Genomic DNA, 24,736 nt, shown 5'->3' on the forward strand with positions numbered 1-24,736 from the left:
TTTAGATGGAATGCAAAAATTCCTAGAGAATTTTAACTAACAAAACTGCAGCAAAAAAAAAAAATATAAAACCTGAAAATTCCTATATTCTTTCTTACACAAATTATTCCAGTACATAGAAAAGGAAAGAATATGTTGGCACCCAATTCTTTATGAGGTGTACGTAATTTTGATATTCAAACCCAAAAACAGCAGTACAATAAAGGAAAACTAGAGGCCTAGCTCACCAATGAACAAAAATACAAAACTTTCAACAAAATATTAGCAAATAAACTTCAGAAATGTATAAAAAGAATAACCCATCATGACCAGGATAGTTTTATCCCAGGAATACAAGACTGATTTAATATTAGTAAATCAACAAATATAATTACCACAATAACAGATAATGAAAAAATACATGATTATCTCAATAGACAAAAAAATATTGAAATCATTCTCTTTACTATCAGAAACAAGAACATCTTTTATTACTACCCCTTTTCAACACTATAGTAGAAGACCTGTCAGCAGAATAAGGCAAGAAAAAGAAATACAAGGTATAAGAATTGGAAAAGAAAATAATTGTTTTTTGCTATTATTGGGAAATGATATGATCGAGTATATAAAAAACCCAAAATAATCAAAAGATAAATTATTAGAGAGTATACCAAGATGGCTGTATGTAAAAACAATATATATGAAAATCAATTGCCTTTCTATTCACCAGTAACAAACAGTAAGAGAGTGAGATGTAAAAAGATACAATTTGTAATAACCTCAAAAAATACAGAGTACCTAAAGAATAAGTCTAATAAAAATGTCTAAGATCTTTATGGAGATAACTATAAAAATTTTTTAAAACATTAAAAAATATCCAAATAGAAAGATATGCCATGCTTATGGACTATAACAGGCCTCGATGTCATAAAGATGTCAATTCTCCTAAAATAGATACACAATTCCTCTCAAAATACTCATTTTTTCTTTTTTTGGTGGAACTTCACAAGCTGGATATAAAATGTATATGGAAGTATAACGGGTCACGAATAGCCAAGGAAATGTAGGAGGACTTGCCTTAGCAGACATCAAGATGTTATAAAGCTATAGCTATTAAGACAGTGTGGTATTGATGTGGGGACAGACAGACCAAAGGAAAAGAACAGAGAGCCCAGACATGCATATATGGACATCTACTAAATGTCCGACGTGGAATTTCAGATCAATTGGAGAAAAAAGCTTTTAATAAATGGTCCTGGCCAATTGATTTTCTCTATGGAAAAGAAAAAAACAAAACCCCTACGTTATACCAAATATAAAAACCAATTCCAGCTGGATTGAAAACCTAAATGTAAAAGGCAAAAATATAACACAAAAGACTCTACAGGAGAGAGCATATCTTTATGTTATTGGTGTAGAAAGAATTTTCCAATACATAAAAAGTAAAAATCATACAGGAAAAGATTGATCAATTCGACCTTCTTAAAATTAATGTTGATCAAAAGACGCCATAAACATGGGGCCGGCCCAGTGGCATAGTGGTTAAGTGCTCATGCTCCGCTGCTGGAGGCCCGGGTTCGGATCCTGGGCGCACACCAAGGCCCCACTTGTCAGGCCATGCTGTGGCGGCGTCCCATACAAAGTGGAGGAAGATGGGCACGGATGTTAGCCCAGGGCCAGTCTCCCTCAGCAAAAAAAGAGGAGGATTGGCAGGGATGTTAGCTCAGGGCTGATCTTCCTCACAGGAAAAAAAAAAAAAGACACCATAAATAAAACCACAAGCCACAAACTGGGAGAAGATATTTGTTACACATATAAATAACAAAAGGTTAGTAGCTAGACTGCAAAAAGAATGCCTTTGAATCAATAAGAAAAAGACCAAGGGGCCAGCCCAGTGGGGTAGCGGTTAAGCGCGTGCACTCTGCTTCGGTGGCCCGGGGTTCACAGGTTCAGATCCCGGGCATGGACCGACACACCACTTGTCAAGCCATGCTGTGGCGGCGTCCCATATAAAGTAGAGGAAGGTGGGCACAGATGTTAGCCCAGGGCCAGTCTTCCTCGGCAAAAAGAGGAGGATTGGCGACGAATGTTAGCTCAGGCTAATCTTCCTCACACACACACAAAAAAAAAAAAGAAAAGAAAAAGACCAACAACCCACTAGAAAACTAGATGAAAGACTTTAACGGGAACTTCATAAAAAAATTCCAATTGTCAATATACAAATGAAAAAATAATCTCATTAGTAATCAGAAAAATCCAAAGCAAACTATAGTAATATACTACTACATAGAGAGTAAACTATAGTGATGCATTACTACATACCCATCTGACCGCCACAACTGAAAAGAGTGGTGGCACCAAGCGTAAGTGAGGATGTGGAGCAATGGAAACGCTCATGCTCTTTGGTGGGAACGTTAATTGCCACAACCAGTTTGGAAGCCATTTTTGCAGTACCTGATAAAGTTGAACACATGCAAATAACATGATTCAGCATTCCATTCCTCGGTATATGGAGAAATTCCTAACGTATCTTGGGAGACAAGTACAAGAAATGCATTAACAGCATTGCTTGTAAATCAAACAACAATAAAACCCTGAGAAAACTGGAAACTATTTAAATTTCTATCAATAGATGAATAAATTGTTTATTCACTGAAGGGAACACTAACAGAAGTAAAAATGACTGAAGTACTGATATACTCATTAACACGGATGAATCTGAAAATAATAATGCTGGTGAAAAAAAGTCACAGCCAGGGCCGGCCCCATGGCTTAGCGGTTAAGTGCGCACGCTCCCGCTACTGGCGGCCCGGTTCGCATCCCGAGCGCGCACCTACACACCGCTTCTCTGGCCATGCTGAGGCCGCGTCCCACATACAGCAACTAGAAGGATGTGCAACTATGACATACAACTATCTACTGGCAATAGATGTGAGCTCAGAGCCGGTCTCCCTCACCAAAAAGAGGAGGATTAGCATGGATGTTAGCTCAGGGCTGATCTTCCTCACACACACACACACACAAAAAGTCACAGCCAAAACTATTTAGCATGTTTTTAAAAAAATTTAAATAAAGTTCAAAACCAGGTAGAACCAATCAATATGTTTTTTAGCATTATTGCCATATATACAGAAAAACAAGGGAACAGTTAACACAAAAGTCAGAATTCTCTTTGGGAGAAGAAAGGGGGATTTGATCAATGAGGGAGACACAGACGTCTAAGGAATTCACGTTCTACTTCTTAACCTGGGTGTGAGTTCACAGATATTTGCTTTACTTTTATTCTTTAAACTACACATATAATTTTTACATCCGCTGTAGGTAGAAGAGATCTCACAACAAAGAAGTGGGGAGAATAATTTCACCAACGATTGTTGGCCACTTGGAAATTAAGTTTCTAATTTATGGTATCCCAAGACTTCTAGGCCTGGACGCTCTAAACGGGATCAATTTGGGATCACCAGATACGACATGAGATTAATTATGGTTTCAGCTCCTAGACTTCATTCTAATGGATTTTGAATGGCAGAACACCATCTGTTTTCATATAAAAATGTAGGGAATTTCTTACATTAAACAGCAAATCAATTGGAAAAATTCACTAACATTGAACCACAGCACACCTTGGTATATATAATACCAGACCCCTCCCATCCCCTTTCCATCCCCCTCCAACAGGCACACTCTTTCCCTCACATAAGTTCAAAACAGAAATCAAGTGAAGAATTTTTTTTCTGCCTCTTATTCTAGGAGACGTGATCTCCTCATTTAAATCCTACTTCCTGTTTAACCTTGAAAATAAGAAATGGACTATCTTTAGGCAGGCAGAATAATATTCTTCCTTTCACAAAATCAAAATCTGAAGTTCTAAGGCATTTTCATGTTCCTTAATGGGTGAGGAAGCATTATTCCATAATTAGCTGTGTTCCATCAAGTCTGGCCATGTCAGTAGAAGTGTATTCAAAACAGAGGCTTTCTGTAAGCAAAAGGAAAATGTGGGTTACTGGGACTAATTAGTTCTGGATGAAAGGATCTGTTCTTTGGAAACAATTCAACCCCCACGTAGTAGATTTTTATTTGTTAGGAGGTGACTCATAATTTAAAGAGTAAAGATTTTATTTCTAACCTTCCAGTTTACTTTGCTCTCAGCCTCCACATACACTTATGTAGAAGATGAGACCATGAGTTAGGAATTGAAATTTAGCTCTGCTTTAATATAACTCATTTTGGAGGTTATGATTTAATATTGGATACTGTCTTTCCTTTGCCAAATTGGGTCACTTCTCAATGGCGAATGTCATACGTTAATTATTTAACACTCAGTAAAACAATTCAGAATTTAGATTGAACAAAGATACTGTGATTGTCTTTTACAAAGGAAGTTTGTGGTTTTATTCAAAATGAGATGAGCATTAAATCTTGCTCCACTCTATGCGCATCTCCCTGGTGATGGTAATCTAACAACATTTTTAAGGTCTACCATTTAGTCAACTCCTCAAGGACAAAAATAAATTGTGGGAAATGAGCAGCTCCTTGGGAGTCATAAGCAGGGGAGACCAAATAGCCACTTGGTTTAGGCTCATAGTTACAAAGCGTTCAAATTTAGAATTTGATGTTGTGCTTGAAAGAGAATATACATACACACATACGCACACACATTCACAGAAGTGCAATGGCAAGATGGAAAAAATATATTTTTCATACAACTTAAAAGCTCCTGTCCCATTACTTTCATTACAAGTAGTGTGCTATATGTTAAAATTTAAATCATCCTGAGTAACTTTTTATTAAGAACAATTTGTTCAACGTAAACATTTAATTACTTCCTTAAAAAATCAAAGCAGCCTTGGATTCTTAACTTCTGAGAGTCCCTGCCCAGAAAATCTTTTTAGTCTGGTTTACCCTCTACAAACTGCTTTTTTTGGACAAGTCATTTAGCATATCTGAGACTGTTTCTTTAAGATGGAAGTAATTTCTGCAAACCTCATTTGTTTGTGTTGGGAATCAAATAAAATCATATATCTGAAATCTGCTTGAAAACCAAAAGTTTAGTGATGCTAAGTAACTAGTTCAGCAAGAGTCCACGGTTGATGAGCCATTGCAGATGCCTAAGGTGTCAGACAAGAAAAGGCACTGAGTTAAATGCCTTTGAATTTTTTTAATTAAAAAAAAGTTAAACTTTTAATTTTGAAATTATTTCAGACCTGCAAAAATAATGCAGAGAATTCCCATATACTCTTCACTCAGATTGCCCAAATAGTAATGTCTTACTTAACTTGCATATATTTATCAAGACCATTAACACTAATATAGTATTATTATCTAATTTATAGACCTTTATTCAAATTTTGCCAATTATCCCCCTAATGTCCTTTTGCTGGTCCAGGATCCAATCCAGGATCACACACTACATTTAGTGTCTATTATGTGTCCTCAGTTTCCATTGAACTATAAGTTCCTCAGCCTTCCTTTGTCTTAGAGATTTTTGAAGGGTACTGGGCAGTTACTGTACAGAATGTCTCCCAGTTTAAATTTGTCTGATATTAGCTCATGACTAAATTCAGGTTATGCACATTTGTCAAAAATACCACAGAAGCGATGCTGTGTCTTTCTTAGTGCTAAATGCCTTCACTTTTCCATTTTATTGCTTCTGGTACTTTTTACTACTTCATTAAGATCCTCCACTTCATGATTCCAAAGATTTCCAAATTCTAGGATTTCCAAATTCCAAAGACTTATGAGATCCTCTCTAAGGCTATACGTGCCAATACTGGAAAGCTTTGAGGATCATGTCATCTTTTTGCCCCCGAATCTTAGCATAGTGCCTGAAACATAGCAAGTGTTTGGGGTTTGTTGAAAGAATGAATTACATTTCATTTCATTACCCCCAGACATTCAAAAAAGAATCTGAAAGAGGTGTGAAATCCGAACTTCCAGATTCACCTTCCTGGGCTGCTAGGAATGACGGAATTCCCACAATAAGGAATATGCAATTCCCACCATACCTACTTCACAAACAAGTAGGCCTACTCCCTACCTTTACTTCATTTTGACCGTTTTTCTTACACAGAAGAAAAAATACATTTGATTGTCTGCTAGAAAAAAAGGAATGTGTGGTGTGAGGTTTGGCAGTCAGAAGGAGCCTTCTAGAATGACAGGCAGTAATTGTTTCACAGGTTTGTGCTAATGCATTACAATGGAGACCAAATCCTGCTTTTTAACACTGACACATTACTGTAAGACGCTGAGGCACATAATAGAAGTGAAGTACTAATTGGCACTAGTCAAGAAAAATACTATCTATGGATAGTGCTATATACAAACTACGAAAAAGCTTTTGCTCAGCAGAGATTCAGAGTATTCTATTATTTCATAGTATTTATTAAGAGCTGAATCTAGGTGGAGGATAGGCGGGATACATAAAAAGGTTAAAATTTCGTACCAGCCCTCAAGAAGCTTATAATTCTGTATATGTTTGTGCACGTGTATATGCATAGACATACAAGCCAAATACAGAATGAAATTAGACCTAGATGGAAGTACAAGTTTATGCTGCAAAAACATGGATGGAAGGGCACATAATTCTGCTTTGGGGGAGGGAGTAACATTTGAAAGCATTTTTTTGGATGGGAACTCGAGGCTAAGAGAACACCAAGAATAGGAGGCCAAACAAATGCATTAAGTAAAATCCTATGCTGTCACGAAAAATGACATTTAGTTGTTGAATAAATGAAAACATATCAGAGTCAGGTGTTAGAAAATGCATCTCCTGATATCAATCTGATCAGTAAAATTGGACCTTTTCTTTTTTTTTTTTTTTTGGACTTTTTCAAAACAAATTTTACCTTCTCACATATGAAACAAAATGCATGCTAAATTGACAGAACACTTCTCTGACCAGAAACTGGTTGGCTGCCTAGATCATCATTCACCATCCAGAAATGCAGATTTTAGAAAACTCAAAATACGGATGAGCTTTAGATTCACTGATATTTCAGTGGAATAGAATTCCCTCAAGATTTATTTATCCATGAGTCCTTACTATACTTGGAAAAGTCAGGAGAGAGAATCTCTCTGTGACCACCTTTTTTGAGTTGTCAATCCAAACAGCCAAACGAACCCTGAAGAAGAGCAGATATTTAGCCAGATTGGTCTTTACTGAAGCTAGAAAAATATCTTGCTCAAAATAGGGGTAAAGGGCGGGTATTGAGATACAAGGGCCTAAATATGTCATTTTCCAAATTTCCATCTGTTCTCTCAGACAGGACTTGTCAACAGACCCTTCACTTTGATACTATTTGTGAAGGGTACTCAATTTCAGACTCGAGCATGTGCCTTCATATTCTGGAAGAATTGCACCTATGATAACCTGGTTTTCCCATGATCTCAGCCTCAGTCACTGTGGGAGAAGAGGAGAATCTGAAATTTGATTTAAAAGCAGGATTTTTATGTGGGCCTACCTACAAGGAGAAAAATCAAGGAAACCACACGGATACCCAGAGAAGGTCTTATGATGGAGATCTTTTGCATCCACTAATTGGCATCCTGTTTTACATGTCCAAAAAAATGATGTTTAATGCTTCTTCCTATGGTAAGAGGGTTGTGTTGGTGGCACCTCCACTATTCTTTTCTCTTTATTGAAAAGTGCAACATCTTTGGCGAATGAGTGTGGCTTGGATGAAGGAAGTTCATGGTGCTGTTTTAATTTATATTCTAGGGAAGTGCTTAACCTGTAGCTCCATTCAATTGCTGCATTTGAAGCAAAGCTTTACTTGGTGTTGCCCCATTATTTAATCTAAAGTCAGAAGGTTTGGAATTTTTAACCTGATGGAACAGAAAGGTTGAAAGCACTTAGCTCTCCTTCAATGCCCACGTTGCCCTGCCGCCTGGGTGTCTGTCTGGCCCCTTTCCATAAACTTTTTTTTTTCCAATCCTTGCAGCTCTTCAGTAGAAATTTGTTGGGGCCGGCTCGGTGGTGTAGCAGTTAAGTTCGCATGCTCTGCTTTCGCGCTCGGGGTTCGCTGGTCTGGATCCTGGGCGCGGACCTACTCACCGCTCATCAAGCCACACTGAGGCAGCGTCCCACATAGAGCAACTAGGACAACTATGACATACAACTATCTACTGGGGCTTCGGGAAGAAAAAAGGAAAAAAGGGAGGAAGATTGGCAACAGACGTTAGCTCGCCAATTTTTCTCAAAAAACAAACAAACAAACAAAAAGAAGCAATGATCCCAGAAAAAAAAAAAATTGTTACATCTATCATCATTTGTGAAGTTGAAGAGTCACAGCTTCAGCTATTTGACAGGTTTCCCAAAGTGAAGGCTTTGGTACCCATCACCTAGACAATCTCAAAAGCAAATTGCTCTCCCATCACTTTCCTTTCCCTCTGCCCCACCTGTCAATCAATGCTGAGAGGAGAGCGCTCCTTCTCAGGCGAATGGGCTCTATCTATTTGGTTCACTAATGGGCCATCTGAGGCAGAAATAAGAGGATATAATTTCTTTCCTTAGCACCTACTTGGGTGCCGCTGTGGAGTGAATGTTTGTGTCCCCCAAAATTCACATGTTGAAATCTAATCCCCAATGTGCTGATATTAGGAGTTGGGGCTTTTGGGAGGTAATTAGCTCCTGAGGGTGGAGCCCTCATGATGGGATTAGTGTCCTTATCAGAAGAGGCCAGAGAGCAAGCTCACTATCTTTCTGCCATGTGAGGATATGAGAAGTTGGCAGCTGTAACCAGCAGAGCACCCTCTCCAGAACCCAACCACACTGGCACCCTGATCTCAGACTTCCAGCCTCCATAACTGTGAGAAATACATTTCTGTTGTTGATAAAATACTAAATTAAATTAAAACTAAAATTTTAAAAATATGAAAAATGCTTATGTAATGTTTAGTTTCAAAAGTAAATGAAAGATACACAGACTCTGTAAAAACGAGAAACAAAGATAATATATTTTCAGGGGAGAGAAAAACGAGAAAGAAACACAGTAAAATGTTTCAGGTGTTTTGTCTGAGTGGCGAATCAAAGGATTTTTTTCCTTTCTGCTTTGCTGTATTGTTCCAAAATTTTGTAAGTATCATGTTTTGCTTTTGTAAGACATATAACTTAGAAAGAAAAAAGAATACAAATGGACTACTAGGGAATAGCAAATAGATCAGTATGGCTGGACAGTGTGAAACATTAGGCAAAGAAGCTGGAAAAGTAGATTGCACAGTTCATGGAGGGCCCTGGCTGTCCCACCGAGGAGTCTGAGCTTTCTTCCGGGTAGCAGGGAGCTCATGTAGTTACCTAGCACTGCATCTCAGACCCCTTCATTTCTTGGGCCAATCCTCTCTAAGGTGGGGAGTATATTTGCACCGTTCTCCCTACTAGTAGATCAGTTCTGGAACTAGCCTTCCTATCAACAGCTACAACTTTCATCCTAACGCCTACAACTTTCAGTCCACCTTCGTCCAACCTGAATAGCTGGCCTTGCGCCTGGGTTCCTGTTTATTTCTATAGTGAAGACTGTACTCAGAGCTGTACTCTGAAGTCTTTTCAGCTTGGCTGGGAAAATAAGTTTTGCTGCCAAGCATGGACAGGGAGAGCTAAAACCCCTTTCACGTGGGGACCAGGGTCCCACCTGTGGATCAACCACAGCATAGCTCAGATACAATATTGAAATATCCCAGAAGGACCTACCTCTCCCACCTAGACTGTAGAGAGGAAATTTTATTCTCTTGGCCCTGACTTCAAAAGAAGCAAGATTGGGGCCAGCCCAGTGGTGCAAGCAGTTAAGTGCGCGTGCTCCGCTGCGGCGGCCTGGGGTTCGCCGGTTAGGATCCTGGGCGTGCACTGACGCACTGCTTGTCGAGCCATGCTGTGGCGGCATCCCATATAAAGTGGAGGAAGATGGGCACAGATGTTAGCTCAGGGCCAGTCTTTCTCAGAAAAAGGAGGAGGAATGGCATCAGATGTTAGCTCAGGGCTGATCTTCCTCACAAAAAAAAAAAAAAAGTTTGGTGCTATTCACAAGCCTTGAGCATTTCTTTGAAAGGATAAATTTATACCACTATTTGAACAGTCATGAATGCAGCCCTTCCTATATTGTTTTCTAAACTGAAAGAACAAATATGGACTGCCGATGCCATGAACTCAGTGTTGCTAAAGATACGAGACCATACTGAGCCGCTTTCATGGAACATTTTAGTGTTTGCCTGAAGAGAAGGGGCAGGGGGTTTCTAATCAAATACACAGGATCCCAGACTGACCCTTGTCCTAAACTGTGTGTGAAAGAGAGGTCTGTCTGCAAAAGTATTTAAGGAACTTAAGAAAAATCTTTCCACAAGAGTTACTTGCCTATAAAGGAGTCCCTTTGTGGGAGAGGGGAGAGAGTAACTGCACCAATTGCAGAAAGTGACAGCCACCTGGCTTTGATCACATCTCTGTGCCACACTGGATAACTGGTTGGAAGCATTAGTCAAGTGCCACGTTCAATGCTTTGGAAAAAACTGTAGCCTCAGAATCCATAAAGTCCATAAAGTCAGGATCCTAGCTCAAGCTGAAGCCCTTGCTGTAATACTGCATCACATACAACATGAGCAGCCCACCGCCTCCGCTGACTGACCACGAGAATGGCAATGAGGCAGCCCCAGGCACAGCAACAGCACTTTTGTCCATGCCCCCCAACTCACTGTATGGCTCTAGGTAAGTCATTTGCCCTCTCTATGGTTTCCTCATCTGTAAAATAGAGATTATGATACAGACTAGAGTTACCTCACAGAGCTCTTATAAGAAAAAAAAAAATGAGATAAATATTGCAGCCTCTTGGCATCTATGAAGTTTTGTTGGACAGATACTAGGCAGTATGTTAATTACTTATCTGAACTGAGTACAATGGGCTTATGGCTGGGAATAAGATCCAAACAGACACCAATGTGCATCCATCTCCACCCTCAGGCAAATGGTCAGATTGAACAATGATGTACCTGTTAAAGATAACTGAGGTCCGAGCCAAATTAAGGGGCAGGTTGTTCTGCAGAGTTAGATTAAATCAGAAATATAGGGCCAGATAATTCAGATTTCCACAGGAAAATCCTCACATAGACAGTGAAAAATAAATTTCTCCCACCCGTTCTGAAGAAGGTAATGTGAGACATTAATTAATAATCAGACAAACACACGATTCAAAACTGTGATCATTGCTGTGAATTAAAAGCAGTGTGCTATGACACTATTCAATATGCAAAACATTGTACAACAGATTTAATTCTTTCATTCCATTGCTTAAAAGCCAATTGTGGCCTCCCACTGAATTTAAGATGACATGAAATATAAGGTCTTGCACAGCACGGCACAGCCTGTCCAGGAGCCTCATCGCACGTGGCTCTCTAATAACCCAGCAACGGCCGCAGGGGACTCAGTGATGCTCCCCAGCCATATCACCTTCCCCATCGCTCTACGTCTCTGGGCATGCTCATCCCTAGCCTGGAATGTCCTGTTCCCAAATCCCAAACATAAGCTTATCTGCCAAGACATGGGTCAGATGTTATCTCCTACAAGAAGCCTTCTCTAACCACTGGCCCCCAAAACCGGCCACGATACTGGGGTCCCTTCTACATATTACAGTAGCATTGTCTAATTGATACCAATCTTGAGCTCATCCCACTTCATCGTAATTATCTCTTTACTAGTCAGTCTCTCTCACCAAACACCACTCCTTTTGAGGGCAGGGATCATGTTTTCATTCTCAGTTTAACACAACCCCTGACACATCGCCCACACTCAATTGAGGAAATGATGGATTATCCAATAATTAGTGTTAGGTCAATTTCTTAACTATTCAGAAAATATTAGATATCTATTCCCCCATTTACCAAAATAAATTTGTGATGGATGAATGAGTTACACGTAGGGAAATAAAATCACAAAAGTATAAGAAAAAAATATGTGTGAATATTTACAGAATCTTAAAGTGAGGACTTTTGAAGTATGACGCCAAAGGTAAAAACCATAAAAGAAATGACTACACAAAAAATTTAAAATTTCTGTATATCAAAAACCACCATAATGTTAAGAGATATTTAAAAAACTGGGGAAAAGTTTCCCCCTGTCCTTCACAGTACATTCCACCCTCAATTCCCAACCCCAGACAAACAGTGAGCTGTTTTCTGTTATTTAACCTTTTTTTTTTTTTTTTGCATCTTATAGATTTTATATAGTAAATAGAATCACACGACATATGCCTTTTTGAGTCTGGTTTCTTTCCCTCATAATGATTTTGCGAGTCATCCATGTTGTCGTATATGTCCGTAGTTTTTCCTTTTTATTGCTTAGTAGTATTCCATTGGGTGAGTTTATCACATTGTGTTTGTCCATTTAATTCATTTGTTGATGGCCATTTGTCTTGCTTCCAGTTTTGGCTACTGTAAATAAGGCTGCTACAAATATTTATGTACAAGTCCCTGTATAGACAAATGTTTTCATTTATCTAGAGTAAATACTTAGATATAGAATGACTAGGTTATAAGGTAGGTATGTGTTTAACTTTTTGAAAAACTGTCAAACTGTGTCCCTAAGTGGTTGTGTCATTTCACATTTCCACCAGCAGTGTATGAGAGTTCCAGTTGCTTCACATTCTCACCAACAATTGACATTGTCACTCTTTTTAATTTTATTCATTTTAATGAATGTGTCATGTTATCTCATTGTAATCTATGTAATTTTAAGACATTTAAATTATTTGAAAAATTTACTTCTCGGAAGGCCAAAAAATCTTTCTGTAATTTCTACCCAACAATCCTATGTCTGATAAGTGTAACAAATTTTCAATTCAGTTGCAAGTACTTGCATACTTACTGTCGTGCAAAGCACTGTGTTAGAAGCTAGAGAGGATGCAAAGAAGAGTACAATACGGCATTTGCTCTCAAAGAATTCAGTCCGATAAGTACAGAAATAAAGCAATTACAATGTAGAATGGACAGTGTCCTTGGAAAAGCCTGGATCACAACACTCCATAAAGGCTTCACGAAGGAGGTGGCATCTGAGATAGTGCAGAACTCCTCAAACTTTTGTTGAAAACCAAAATATCCTATACTTTCGTCCTAAATTCTTCTCTCTCCTAAACCAAACCATGTGATTCTTTCAAACTTGACTCATAGGACGCATTGTCACCAGCCTGGTCGCTCTCTTCTGGACATACTTGGGCTAAAAATCCTTTGATGTGTGGTGCGACTCGAATACAACACCCAGGAGTTGTCTAGTCCACAGAAAAGAGAGTAGAATTTTTATGGTTAATATTCTGAATATTATACTTTCATTATTTATAAGACTGCATGGACTTTTCTTTTACACATTGGACTTTTACTTTACACTGTTGATTCATTCATTTATATAATTTAGAGCTGTAACTGATGTTACAGATAGACTAATATAACTCCCTCTTTTTCCAAGAAAGAAAGAGTTCCGTAGTTGCTTAGGTTCTTTGTCCTTTATCATACGGCCAGAAACTGATGGAGGAGGGACTACTGTGTAAAGTCTCCTCACTCCCAGAAAGGGCTTTCCTTGAGTAAACCCAACTCTGTCTTTTCTACAGGTTGTTGTTAAGCCACATCTTTACCATCTCATACATCAGCATTTTTTTATACTTAGGTGCTGGCCCTTTTTTGTTGTTAAGTTTAATAATCTTCTGTATTGCCCTATCAGCATCTTTTTGGATTCAGATTATATCTAACAGATTGACTAAGCCTCCTCAAAATACACCATCTGCAAAAGTGACCAGCGTGACATTTACATTTTCAAACCAAATGGCTGGCTGGCACATTGAACAAAAAAGCCAAAGAGAGAAGAGCGCAGAATTTACTCACTGTGACTGAATACAGTGTAGGCTGAGTGAGAGCCCAAGAGAGAGTGACAGGGGAAAGCAAAAGGTTGACACTGGGGAAGAGATATGAGTGGTTAGAATGGACTCGGACAATCCCTCAGCAGAGAGGAAAACTGCACTAGTTCAGTTGGGGAAAGCAGTCTGGGAGTAAGACTATGAACAATGCACGGTGTCATAGAGGCTCAGGGATTAAGTTGTGCTAGCTCCATGGACTATGCTGGCCTCAAGGTTTAACGTGAGCCACATGGGTTATGGTTCCCTATATGACACATCCCTCCTACTAACGAGGGGCCAGGGATTTCCCAGGCTTGCTCAGTGCAAAGGCATATATAATCCAGAGCGTGTGTGAGGTAAGATGTGGATTTGTTTACATTGCCCCCACTGGACTATGTACTAAAGATGGCCTTAAAATGAGCAGGTGCCCTGGATCTCTTGCCCAGCACATACGAAGGCTCTCCATATCTGCCACGAGGGCACAGCGTTCAGGCGGAACAGAAACCAATTGTATGGGTGTGAATGAGAGAAGCTGGATGCAGACAGATATGAAGTTTATGACTTCTAAACCTTAGAATGAACTCCAATACCAGTTCTCCAGATTGCAGCACAATCAGGTAGAAAGGACATGGCAGGAAAAGAGCTAGCCTATTCCCCTACTGGGATAGTCACCTGGTGAGTGGAACTTGTCAGCTGTGGTCCTCTCATGTCCTGTACATCATTCCAACAGTACATATTCAGCAAGCTACTATGAAGCAGACACTGAGCTACAGGGGCTGGGAATACGATGGTGACCAAAGAGACTGCTCCATCATGGAACTTAAAATCTAAGAGATCCTCCTGTGTATCCTGGAATTCTACCAGGTATTAACCAAAGGCTTGAGTGCTGCTGGGCGTGGTGAAATGGACAGAAAGGACAAAATTATTGGGAAATGATATCATTTGTGCTTATCAGTGAATAAAATCTAGTACACAATCTTGAAGAGTTGAGGTACATGGTCCGCTCACTTGCCTGTGTGACATTCAATGCCAAAGATGTTACTCCTACAGACTACAACAGTTCCCAAGTTCATTCATTTGTTCACCCATTGTTTCTCAACTGATGGAGTGGGGCAGTGGAAGATGTTCTTGGCTAACTTTCTTATGTATTATTTGATTCAACTATAATTAAGTACTGCCTTCTGATCTGGAAAAACTAGTTTTGCTCTTAAAGACAAAAATGACTATAAAATATTTGGAGAAAATCCTAAAAAGTTATCTGGTTTTCTTAACTTGCAATAAAAGATTAAGAGGAGGGAAAGGCACAAAATAAATCATCTTGTCTGATTCCCTCACCTTACAGCTGAGGAAACTGAGGCTCAGAGTGCGAAATAATATTCCTAGCTGTGTACTAACCTACAGTTTAAATAAAGGAAAAAGAAACAGAACTTAAATACAATAGCTTCTTTTGGAGAAACCGTTCTCATGCATGGCCCACTCTCAATCAAGAAATTCAAAAGGAACAAAACACACTTGGAATGAATTTCGAAGCCACTGGAGAAGCCAGTCCTCCCTCCCACTAGCTTTCAGCAAGCAAGGGAGGGGGCACTTTCAGGAGAGGGAGCTGTAGTACGGAGGAAAGCTATAAGCACAGTGTGTCTGGATTTCGGTAAGACATTTTTTCAAAAATAGAATGTAGTGAGCTACTTGAAGCCTCCATTATAGGCCCGAGAAAAAAATAAAGATGGATGAGAAGAGATTTTAGGCAGGAACACCAGTTAGGAAGCCAACTGCTGCAACGAACCAGAATGATCAGGAAAGTGACAAAAATGGGGATGAAGTCCCTATTCTAGGTGAGACCACAGCCACTGCTGCTGTCACCCACCCCCCACTACCACCATTACCACAAATAAAAGAATCTTTTCCTGAACCCTTACACGCCAGGCACTATTCCCTTTACACACCTTATTGTATACAATCCTCACAATGACCTTAGTGTAGGAGGAAACAGGCTCAGAGCAAGGAAGTCACTCGCTGGGATGGTTTTTTGCTGTGTCAGCTGGGCTGGGCTACGTCCTCGGTTCCTCAGGCAAACACTAATCTAAGCGTTGCTGCGAAGGTATTTTGTCGATGTGATTCAAGTCCATAATCAGTTAACCTTAATAAGAGACATTATCCTAGATAATCTCCTGATTTAATCAGTTGAAAGGCCTTCAAAACAGAGCTGAGGCTTCCCTGAAGAAGCAGCTCCGCCTTCACAGCTGTTTCAGCCTCTGGGAGACAGTTCCCGCCCGCCTTTCCTGAAGGCCTGCCCTACGGATTCCAGTCCCACCTAGCCTGGCCCCACAGTTGCATAAGCCAATTCCTTGCAATAAATCTCTTAATATACATACCCCCTACTGGTTCTGCTCCTCCAGGTGAACCCTGACTGATACACACGCCAAAGATCACACAATTATTAGGTGAAAGAGCTCAGATTCTCTCAAAGCCAAAAGTAGGCCAGTATTCCACACTCCCTCCCAACAGAAGAAGTTCCATTTCAGACATCAGCACTTCACAAAAAATGGCACCACGTCCAAATGTCTGGCAGGCATTGAAGGAAGAGTTAAAAGGATAAAAGCTCTGGGGGCCAGTCTGTCTGGGTTAAATCTTGGTTCTGCTGCTTACTACGCAAGCTTTATCTTGAGCAATGTACTTAAATCCTGTGTCTCAATTTCCTCATCTGAAACGTGGAATAATAATAGTACCTTCCTTATAGAGTTGCCGAGGATTTGAGGAATTATACCATGTAAAGCCTTTAGACAACTAGCAGATAGTAAATACTCAATAAAGGTTAAGAATTTTAACTATTTAGCAGAAACAAAGGGTGAGAATGATCCACGCTAAGCTTCTGAAATAGGGCAAAGGGGGAGCAGAAACACCCATGATGACTGTAACGAAATTAGAGTCATAGGAAACCACTCAATTGTGATGCAGAACATAATCAGAGTGATATCAGCACTGAAGAATGCTTCTCTGACTATGACTATTCCAGAAAAGGCCCACATTTCATAGGCATTACAACCTAATCCAGGGATGGGCGAAAGCAAGAAACAGTAGTTTATTAGAATCTCAGTTCCACATCGAAATAGACAAGTCTCCTAACTTGTTCCAAGCCTGATTGGTCCTCATGCATAAGAAGAATGCAGGGTTTAGCATTTTCAACATCAGCAGGTTTTTCCAAAAGGCACCAAAACGTATTTAGATTTGGATGGTCTATACCCACATCATTGTTACCTATGGGAAAATACAACTCTTGCAGTTTATGAGTAAATAGAAGACATGATGGAGGCTATTATCATGGTTAATATTAGGCAGGCCTGATTGGATCTGCAAAATTCAACACAGAACCTGTAAAAGATACGATGGTTCCTGACATCTAAGGTATCAACAAAATGAGACACCTTCAGTTTAACTTTGAGGAAAAAAAAATTCATCAGTGTTCACAAAATTATTTGTGTATCTTTCCACTGAATGGCAATTATTGTGGAAAGAAGAAAGACCCTTTAAAAAGGGAGGGCGGGGGGGGGGGGAAGCACTGTCACTGCAACAGGCAATGTTCAAGATCTACAAACTGAAACACAATACGAGTTTTAGAAGTAATAAAACCCAAAGTGACATTTATGACTTGAACACTCTCTAGGCGTAACATACCATAGTCACAATGAGGGCCAGAATCTAAACTGCTTTCAGGCTCTTCCTAGACAAAGAGCTAATAAAAAAATTATTCTTAAACCTCTTGATAAATTTGTCCCAGATGCCTTCTAAAATTTGAGGTGTGAATTTGAACGTCCCTCTAAGATTAGACTGCTTTGCTTTTGACGTCATGTCCCAGAGGTAGCTATGATTATTGTTGAAAGGAATTAATAAGCCAAAAGTGCTAGTTGAACTCAAGTTGAAAACTAAAGAAAAGGAGAATTGTCCTAAAGTAGCCACTAGCACTAAGATGCATGGAAAATTGGATTTGGTCTCTCTTTTCTAGGTCAGTGTTGTCACCTGGGTGACTCATAGAAGAGATGGCCTACCTAGACTGCAATATTGTTTGTCTCCATGGTGGTGTAAGCACAGCGTACCTCTGGGTAGCAAATAACTGCAAAGGAAATCCAATTCTCCAACCAGGAAGCTGGTAAGAGAAATAAATGCAGAGCTGGAGATCATGTTCAATATTTCAATCAAAACTTTTCTCTAGATCTTTGACAAAACAGTTATTAATCATCACAATCTTCTATTCATTTAAACATCTATTAATATCTACTCTGTAAAGTGTTCAGTTTCAATTCTATTGTATACTGATTTATCTTTTAAAATCTGTATTTCTATAAAATACATATGGCTTTGGTAATATCTTGGCTCAACAACAATCTATTCTCCCCATATTTTCCTCTCCTAAAAAAAAAGATGAAAAGATATTTGATGTATATAGAGCTTCTGCTTTCAAGTAACTTCTAGGCCGGAGATCCTCTGCACTGCATCTGAATCAAAATAAAAAGATCTTCTGATGTTATCACATGTACGTGTTTCCATGAATGCTCTTTCCACATTAGGAACATGTTCAGACGTGCAGGAAACTGGATTCCTTTTGGTTTATAAACCTTCACTAAGTGTTTGAATCGGAAGTCAAGGCTGAAGGTATTTTTCCACTTTGTTGCATGGTGCTGCATGGGAAGGGTATGGGAGAACATGTCCATATCAAGGGTACATCAGTGATGCGGACAGTGGACCAACATAGGTCATTATTCTGAACAGACATTGGAAGTCCAGATACCTCCTTCCCAATAGGCTGTAACGGGAATAAATGAAATAATACTTGTGATGATTTTCAAAAGAAAGACTGTGAAATGCATTTAAAGATATAAGCAGCTATTTTTTCAGGGAAGAAAAGAGGATGAAAGAAAGAAGTGGCCCACATGGACTTGGAGCGAAGGCTAGGACCTAATAGCCATTCACCGGGCAAGAACCAGGACCTCTGCTTTTCTTTCAGATCAGAAATACACCACAATAAGCCTTTGAAGGTGATACAAAAACTCTGTTGCTGACCAGGGACCAAAAAGAAGATGCATGTATCCTTCCTTTTGGAGAGCAGGCAGACCACCTGTTTTTAACTCAGGCCTTCTGTTGTTAACTGTCTGTGCTGCATCACAGGCGTGGGAAGGAAGCCCCCCACAACACCAACAAGGCAACTCCAGCCACCAATACTTCCTTTTCCACTTTTCCCACCCAGAGCCAAAAAAATACTAACACCAATTCTGCTAAGCATGTCACTGATGAGTTTCCATTCCTATGCCTATTCTCTGTCTCTTTCACTGCCTCCCCAAGAGCTATCTATCCATCAATAACAAAGTTGGTATCTTCTCTGAAAGCCTTCTGTGAGTCCCGCTCCCACGAACTAGATATAATTTCTCCAACTGTGGGTGGGGAGGCTTGCTGCTAGCAGTAAACTATAGATTTTACTAGGTTCTATCTTGTATTACAAATATTGTGGCTGCTTCTCACCTAGCCTAATACATTTTATAAGCTCTTTAACCCTTTTCTTGCTTCATCCATTTCTCCACCTCTGTTTGCCTAGAACAGTCTGAGTATGTATTTAATGGATCCTTTATGAATGAACCAACCCTATCCACACCTCAAACCAACCATCCTTCATTTAAAATCAGCAAACTTTTATTAAGCACTTAATAGGTGCAAGGAGGTGGAGATTGTAAAGATGAGTAAGAACCAACCCTGCTCTCCTAGGAATGTGCAACCCAAGGGTGGAGCTAAGAAACCTACCCAAAAAATGTGTGGCAAGCAGGCACAAGTGTTATAATGGGCACACACAAAAACCACAGTGTGAAAATAGGAGGGGAGAATCATTTCCATTGACGTGAGAAGAAGTGAAAAAATCATTTGTTAAAGGTCAGATTTCACTACACAGCTTGTAATCATCTCATTTAATTTCCATGTAACTCTCCAAGGTAGGAATTTATTACTCCCATTTTATAGATAAAGAAACTGGGGCTCAGAGAAGTTAAATAATTTGGCCAAGAGCAGACAGCTAGTAAATAATGACACTGGCAGTTACACTCCCAATGGCCTGGTTCCCAAGCTCATGCAGATTCTCCTACACCAGATCTCCTCCTCCTCCTCCATAGGCAGATAACAAGGTAATAAAACCCGAGCTCAGCCTTCAAGATTACCTGGTAAGACTTCTACAGGCCTGTCTGGAGGGAGGGCAGGGGCATTCAGAAGCAGCCAACAGCCTGGGCAAAGGCCTGGAGGTGGGAAAGTTTAAACCATCTGGGGAAAGGCAGATGCCCTCACATAACCGAGAACAGGACATATCAGACAAAGTGGAGATGTTCTGGAAGAGAAAGCCAGTGAATGATTCTCCATTTTCCCCGTGATATGCTTGGAACAAATGCTAAAGCATATTTCTTTACTTAAAAAAATAAAGGAAATACTGTAGGAAAGACATTTTGAATGTATCAGAAATTCCTGTTTTATGGCAATAATCTTGACGCTTACTGATAAATATCCTCTAAAGCAAACCATGTTGAGTGGAAGAACGATTCTCTCTACATTTCCTTTTTCTCCAGCCTTCTTTGTTTTTCTCTCTGTCAAGATATTATCTAGAGATTTCAACCATAAAATTAAAGACTAGAGAAATGAAACACCAATAATTTACTTAGATAAATGACAAATTTCCTCTCATGCCAACCAACACTTAAGTATTTTCAAATGATAATCTTAATATTATATAACTGGACTGATTTAAATATTTTAAGTTTAAAAATTAGAGGTGGGGTAAATGAGATATTATAGCCTAAAGTGATGTATTATACGCAATATATGTCAGGGCCCAGTAAATGTGACTTCACCCAAGTGAGAGAAGAAAACAGGGTGGGGTCATGTACAGCCAAGTGCATCATAAATTATCAGTAAACAGCCAGAAATACTACATGCTCCTACAGAGAACATCTTTCACCGGTAGTCCCAGCTCCACTAAGAGCTTAAATTATAGGTTCTTCTAAGTTCTCACAGCCTCCTGATACTGGGAAGGAGGGAGGCATTGGGCAAGGCAGGGAGTCCAGAAGGGCTGGGATTTTCAGAGGATCCACCCCAGTTAGCAGCCTTACAAAACCCAGGACAGGAAATCACTGCCTCACAGAGCCGGCAGATGCCTCCTGCAGGGACCTGGCTCACTGAGTCCCTGATAATGCTGATAATGACCCAGATCCCAGGCATCTGAGTACTGCAGCTGTCACAGTGGAAAACTGGAGGTCTTCCACTAAACGGGACAACTGAAAGTAGGGCGACCAGAATGAAATGTTATTACCTTATTTATGATTTCCTGAACATTACGTAAAAGGAGAGTTTTTGAAAGGATGCTATAATCAAATGTTCACAGCACAGAAAGAGATTATGCTTTTTAGAACCAAGGAGTCTTTCCACAAGGAAAAAAATAAACTGAAATCACTGTATTTACTAATATTTTGACTTTCCCCATATGTTGTAAACATTAAATTTTTTTTTCCCCTGGAGCCAAACTTTGATGAGGTGGCAGTCCCTCCCCTCTCTTTCTTCTCTCCCCCATAGTCTCTTCACCTCCATCCCCTCCTCATCCCTCTTCCCCCTTCCTTTTCCTCCACCCTCTCATTTTCCTCCCCCCTCCACTCCTCCATCTCTCTCTCCCTCATCTCTCCTGCCTCTGTCCTCCCCTTGCTCCTCATCTCTTTCCCCCATCTCCTTCCCTCCCTCTCTCCCCTTCCTTCTCTCTTCGTCCTTACTCTCTCTCCTCCTCTCTCTTTACTCCACCATTCTTCTCCTCACTCCGTCTGCTCCCCCCTCTCTTTTTTCCTCTCTCTTTCCTCCCCCTAAAACATGTGAAAAGTCATTTCAGTCCATCCTGGTTTATCTCTGTAATGCATTTCAGGCTAAAACAGTGCCTAAGGATCCAGGAAGTGTAGCTTATGCAAAGTTGATTGAGACATGACTTTTGATTTCAGAGTCACAAAATGATTTTAAGCCACTATAATTGCAGAGCTACACCTCAGAAGAGTTGGGTCTGATAACATCACAGGTGAGAAGGCTGCCCCACAGGCACCTGGACCCAAGACCACCTCTGGCCGTCAGTCTTGGAAACGCGCCACTCCCCCAAGATTGCCCTCTCCCTAACTCCAAGAATTCTGGAATCATTTACCAGGAGGACGCCCAGGCACTTGGCAGCTTGCTTAATCCTGGTGTTTACCATAAGCTTGTCAAAAAAAGTAAGTGAGCAGGCAATTATGTTAGGCACCAGCTGGTTCTGGTGGCCATCTTCAAAACCAGCCCTAAAGATTTTTTAAGCAGTATAACCAAACCCTGGGGAATTTTCTCCCACCACTAGTTTTAGATTTTTATTTTATCATGAAGGCCTTAATGTTAAACTACCTAGGAAAAAGGAATCCGCAGGGATTTTATGTGAGGAAAACACAGCCCTGGATTCTGATATAGAGATCTGTTTTGTTTTGTTTTTCCCTCCAGGAATGGGGGGATAGATAAAGAGCGTGTCTGGAAGTGAGCACTGTGCTCATTAGCATCACCCAGTGAGACAGGAAAGAATGGGAAGGAGCATGGGCAGCAGCCACGGATTTTAGCTCCAGTGTTGTCATCTTCTGGCTGTATAACTTGGGCCAACCTCTGTTTTCTCATCTCATCTGTGAAATGGAGACAATGCCACCCACTCCACACGGCTGCTCTGAGACTAAGGAAGGTATCCCTTACGAAATGCCTGGCATGTTAACAGGACCTCAATAAATGCTGGCCCTCCCAGCCCTCACTGAAACGTTGCTACTCTTACCTAAGAAAGATTCATTTTGATCATTCCCAACTTCACATTTGGTATTCAGCTAAACTGCAATAAACTATTTGTGCAAAAACTTGTCATAAGTCCAAAAGACTTATCTGGTGAAAGCCGCTCTTTGAATTGGCAGGTGGATTTTCAACTTTCTTTTTTTCAGTAAAGCCCAAGTATTCTTCCAATTTTGGCCAATTTTAAGTTGTGTGGGACAACACTTTCTTAATGGACTAGACAAGATTCATTAATTTCACAAAGCAAACTGGAGCTGTAAATTATTAACTATATTAAGCTAATGTCTATGGAGCACGTACTAGTTCCTAAGTACTGGGCTGAGTACTTTATATGTATTTAAATGCATTTATTTCTCATTTAACCCTAACAATCCTGTAAGACAGATACTATAATTATTCTCATTTTACAGACAGAGAAACTAAGCCTAATGGTAAATAACTTTTTGTTTTTTTTTTTTTTTTGCTGAGGAAGATTTGCCCTGATCTAACATTTGTTGTCAATCTTCCTCCTTTTGCTTGAGGAAGATTAGCCTTGAGCTAACATCTGTGCCAATCTTCCTCTATTTCGTATATGGGTTGCCACCACAGCATGGCCACTGACGAGTGGTGTAGGTCCGTTCTGGGGAATCAAACTGAGGGAAGCAGAGTAGGCCAAAATTAACCACTAGGCAGCCGGGTGGCCCTAATGGAAAATAACTTAACCCGGGTGTCACAGCCAAGAGCAGAGAGGAAGTCTGGACTTAACATCACACATACTGCCTTCTCTTTTCAAAACAGTGCTTATTCACATCTTTACATCATCCAGAAAGACTTCAAATATTCAAATGATAGAATTTTGGAAATCTCCCAGTGATCTAAATTCCCACAACTGTATTAGATTTTCAAAAGCACCTCTTCTCATTGCTGTGTTTCAGATAAGAATCTAAACTCATCACCATATTCCAAAAGTGGAGATTGACTCAACTGCTTCTCTGAACTTCTTTCTGCCAGTCTTCTTTTAGTTATTTCATGTTTTTTCCTGCCTCCCGTTTGTCTTAAATAATAGATACTTTATAATCAGCCCGTAATCGTGAGTAGTCTCATGGAAGACACCACAGAATGTTGTCAGTGAACACTAGAGAGAGGAAAAAGACATAACGACGCCTCCATAAATTCACAAAATCTTCACAAAAATATAAAACAAAACAAACTGATTCCACTGATGGTTTTCCTAAAGCTGTAATGGTAAAAGACAAGAGCCGCCTCTCGCTTACGGAGGCCTGTGGCGGAGCAATGTGGCGTTTTCAAGAGTGAGAAATGGGATGGACCTGAGTCCACGCGCTCACCTGCCCGCCTGCCCACCTGCCTGCCAGCCCCACGGGGCGGGGCAGTTTTTGAAGCAAGGAATGAAAATGAGTATTTCCAGTTCAGAGGGGATGGGCTCGCAGAACCAGAGTTCCTTCAATGGCGGATGACAACTGGTTTATACAAAAGAAAGATGAAATCTAAAAAGTCCACGCAGCAGACCCTGCAGAGGGCAAGGTGGGCGCCCGGTGGTCGGCGGAGGGAGGCTCCTCGCCATCCCAGGGTGGATGGTCCCTCGCCAGCTCACTTTCGCCAAAACGTCCAGCCCGGGGCCGAGAAATGCGGCTTCGGGCAGCCCGAAAGCCGGCGGCGATCCCGAGTGTCACTCCCCACCTTCCGCTCCCTGGGAGGACGCGCGGGGCGCCGCGCCGCACCTGTGCCCCAGAGCCGATCGGAGGTGATGCCGGGCCGGAGAAGAGCGCTCGCAAAGTGCGCCCACCTGGCGCCGCCGCGCCGGCCGCTCGCCCCCTGTCCGGCGGGGGGCGCCCCCTGCGCGTCCGCGCCGCGCCCCCAGCTGCAGCCGCCCGCCCGCAGCCTCACCTCTCGCCGCAGCCTCCTCTTCCGCCGCCATCGAAGGAGCCACCCGGGCGGCTCCGCAGTCCCGGGGCCGGCAGCATGGAGAGCCCCGGGCCCGCCCTGCGCCGGCCCGGGCGGCGGCCCCGGAGCGGAGGCGCGGGCACGCACGGGGCTCTGGCGGGTGCCGCGGC

General features: G+C 40.9%; 1 protein-coding gene across 4 annotated transcripts in view; it reads right to left on the minus strand.

Moving 5' to 3' along the window:
* The window catches only part of BMAL2 (basic helix-loop-helix ARNT like 2), a 78,875-nt gene extending 54,139 nt beyond the window's left edge, over nt 1–24,736 (minus strand). For 2 of the 4 annotated variants that reach the window (XM_058558604.1, XM_058558607.1), the window contains exon 1: nt 24,570–24,736. In XM_058558604.1, the coding sequence (XP_058414587.1) occupies nt 24,570–24,600 (31 nt within the window). In that variant the 5' untranslated portion in view covers nt 24,601–24,736. The remainder of the gene's footprint in view (nt 1–24,569) is intronic. The other 2 variants (XM_058558602.1, XM_058558603.1) reach the window with 2 other exon arrangements.

This window comes from Diceros bicornis, chromosome 17 (assembly GCF_020826845.1).
Source record: "Diceros bicornis minor isolate mBicDic1 chromosome 17, mDicBic1.mat.cur, whole genome shotgun sequence".
NCBI lineage: Eukaryota > Metazoa > Chordata > Mammalia > Perissodactyla > Rhinocerotidae > Diceros > Diceros bicornis.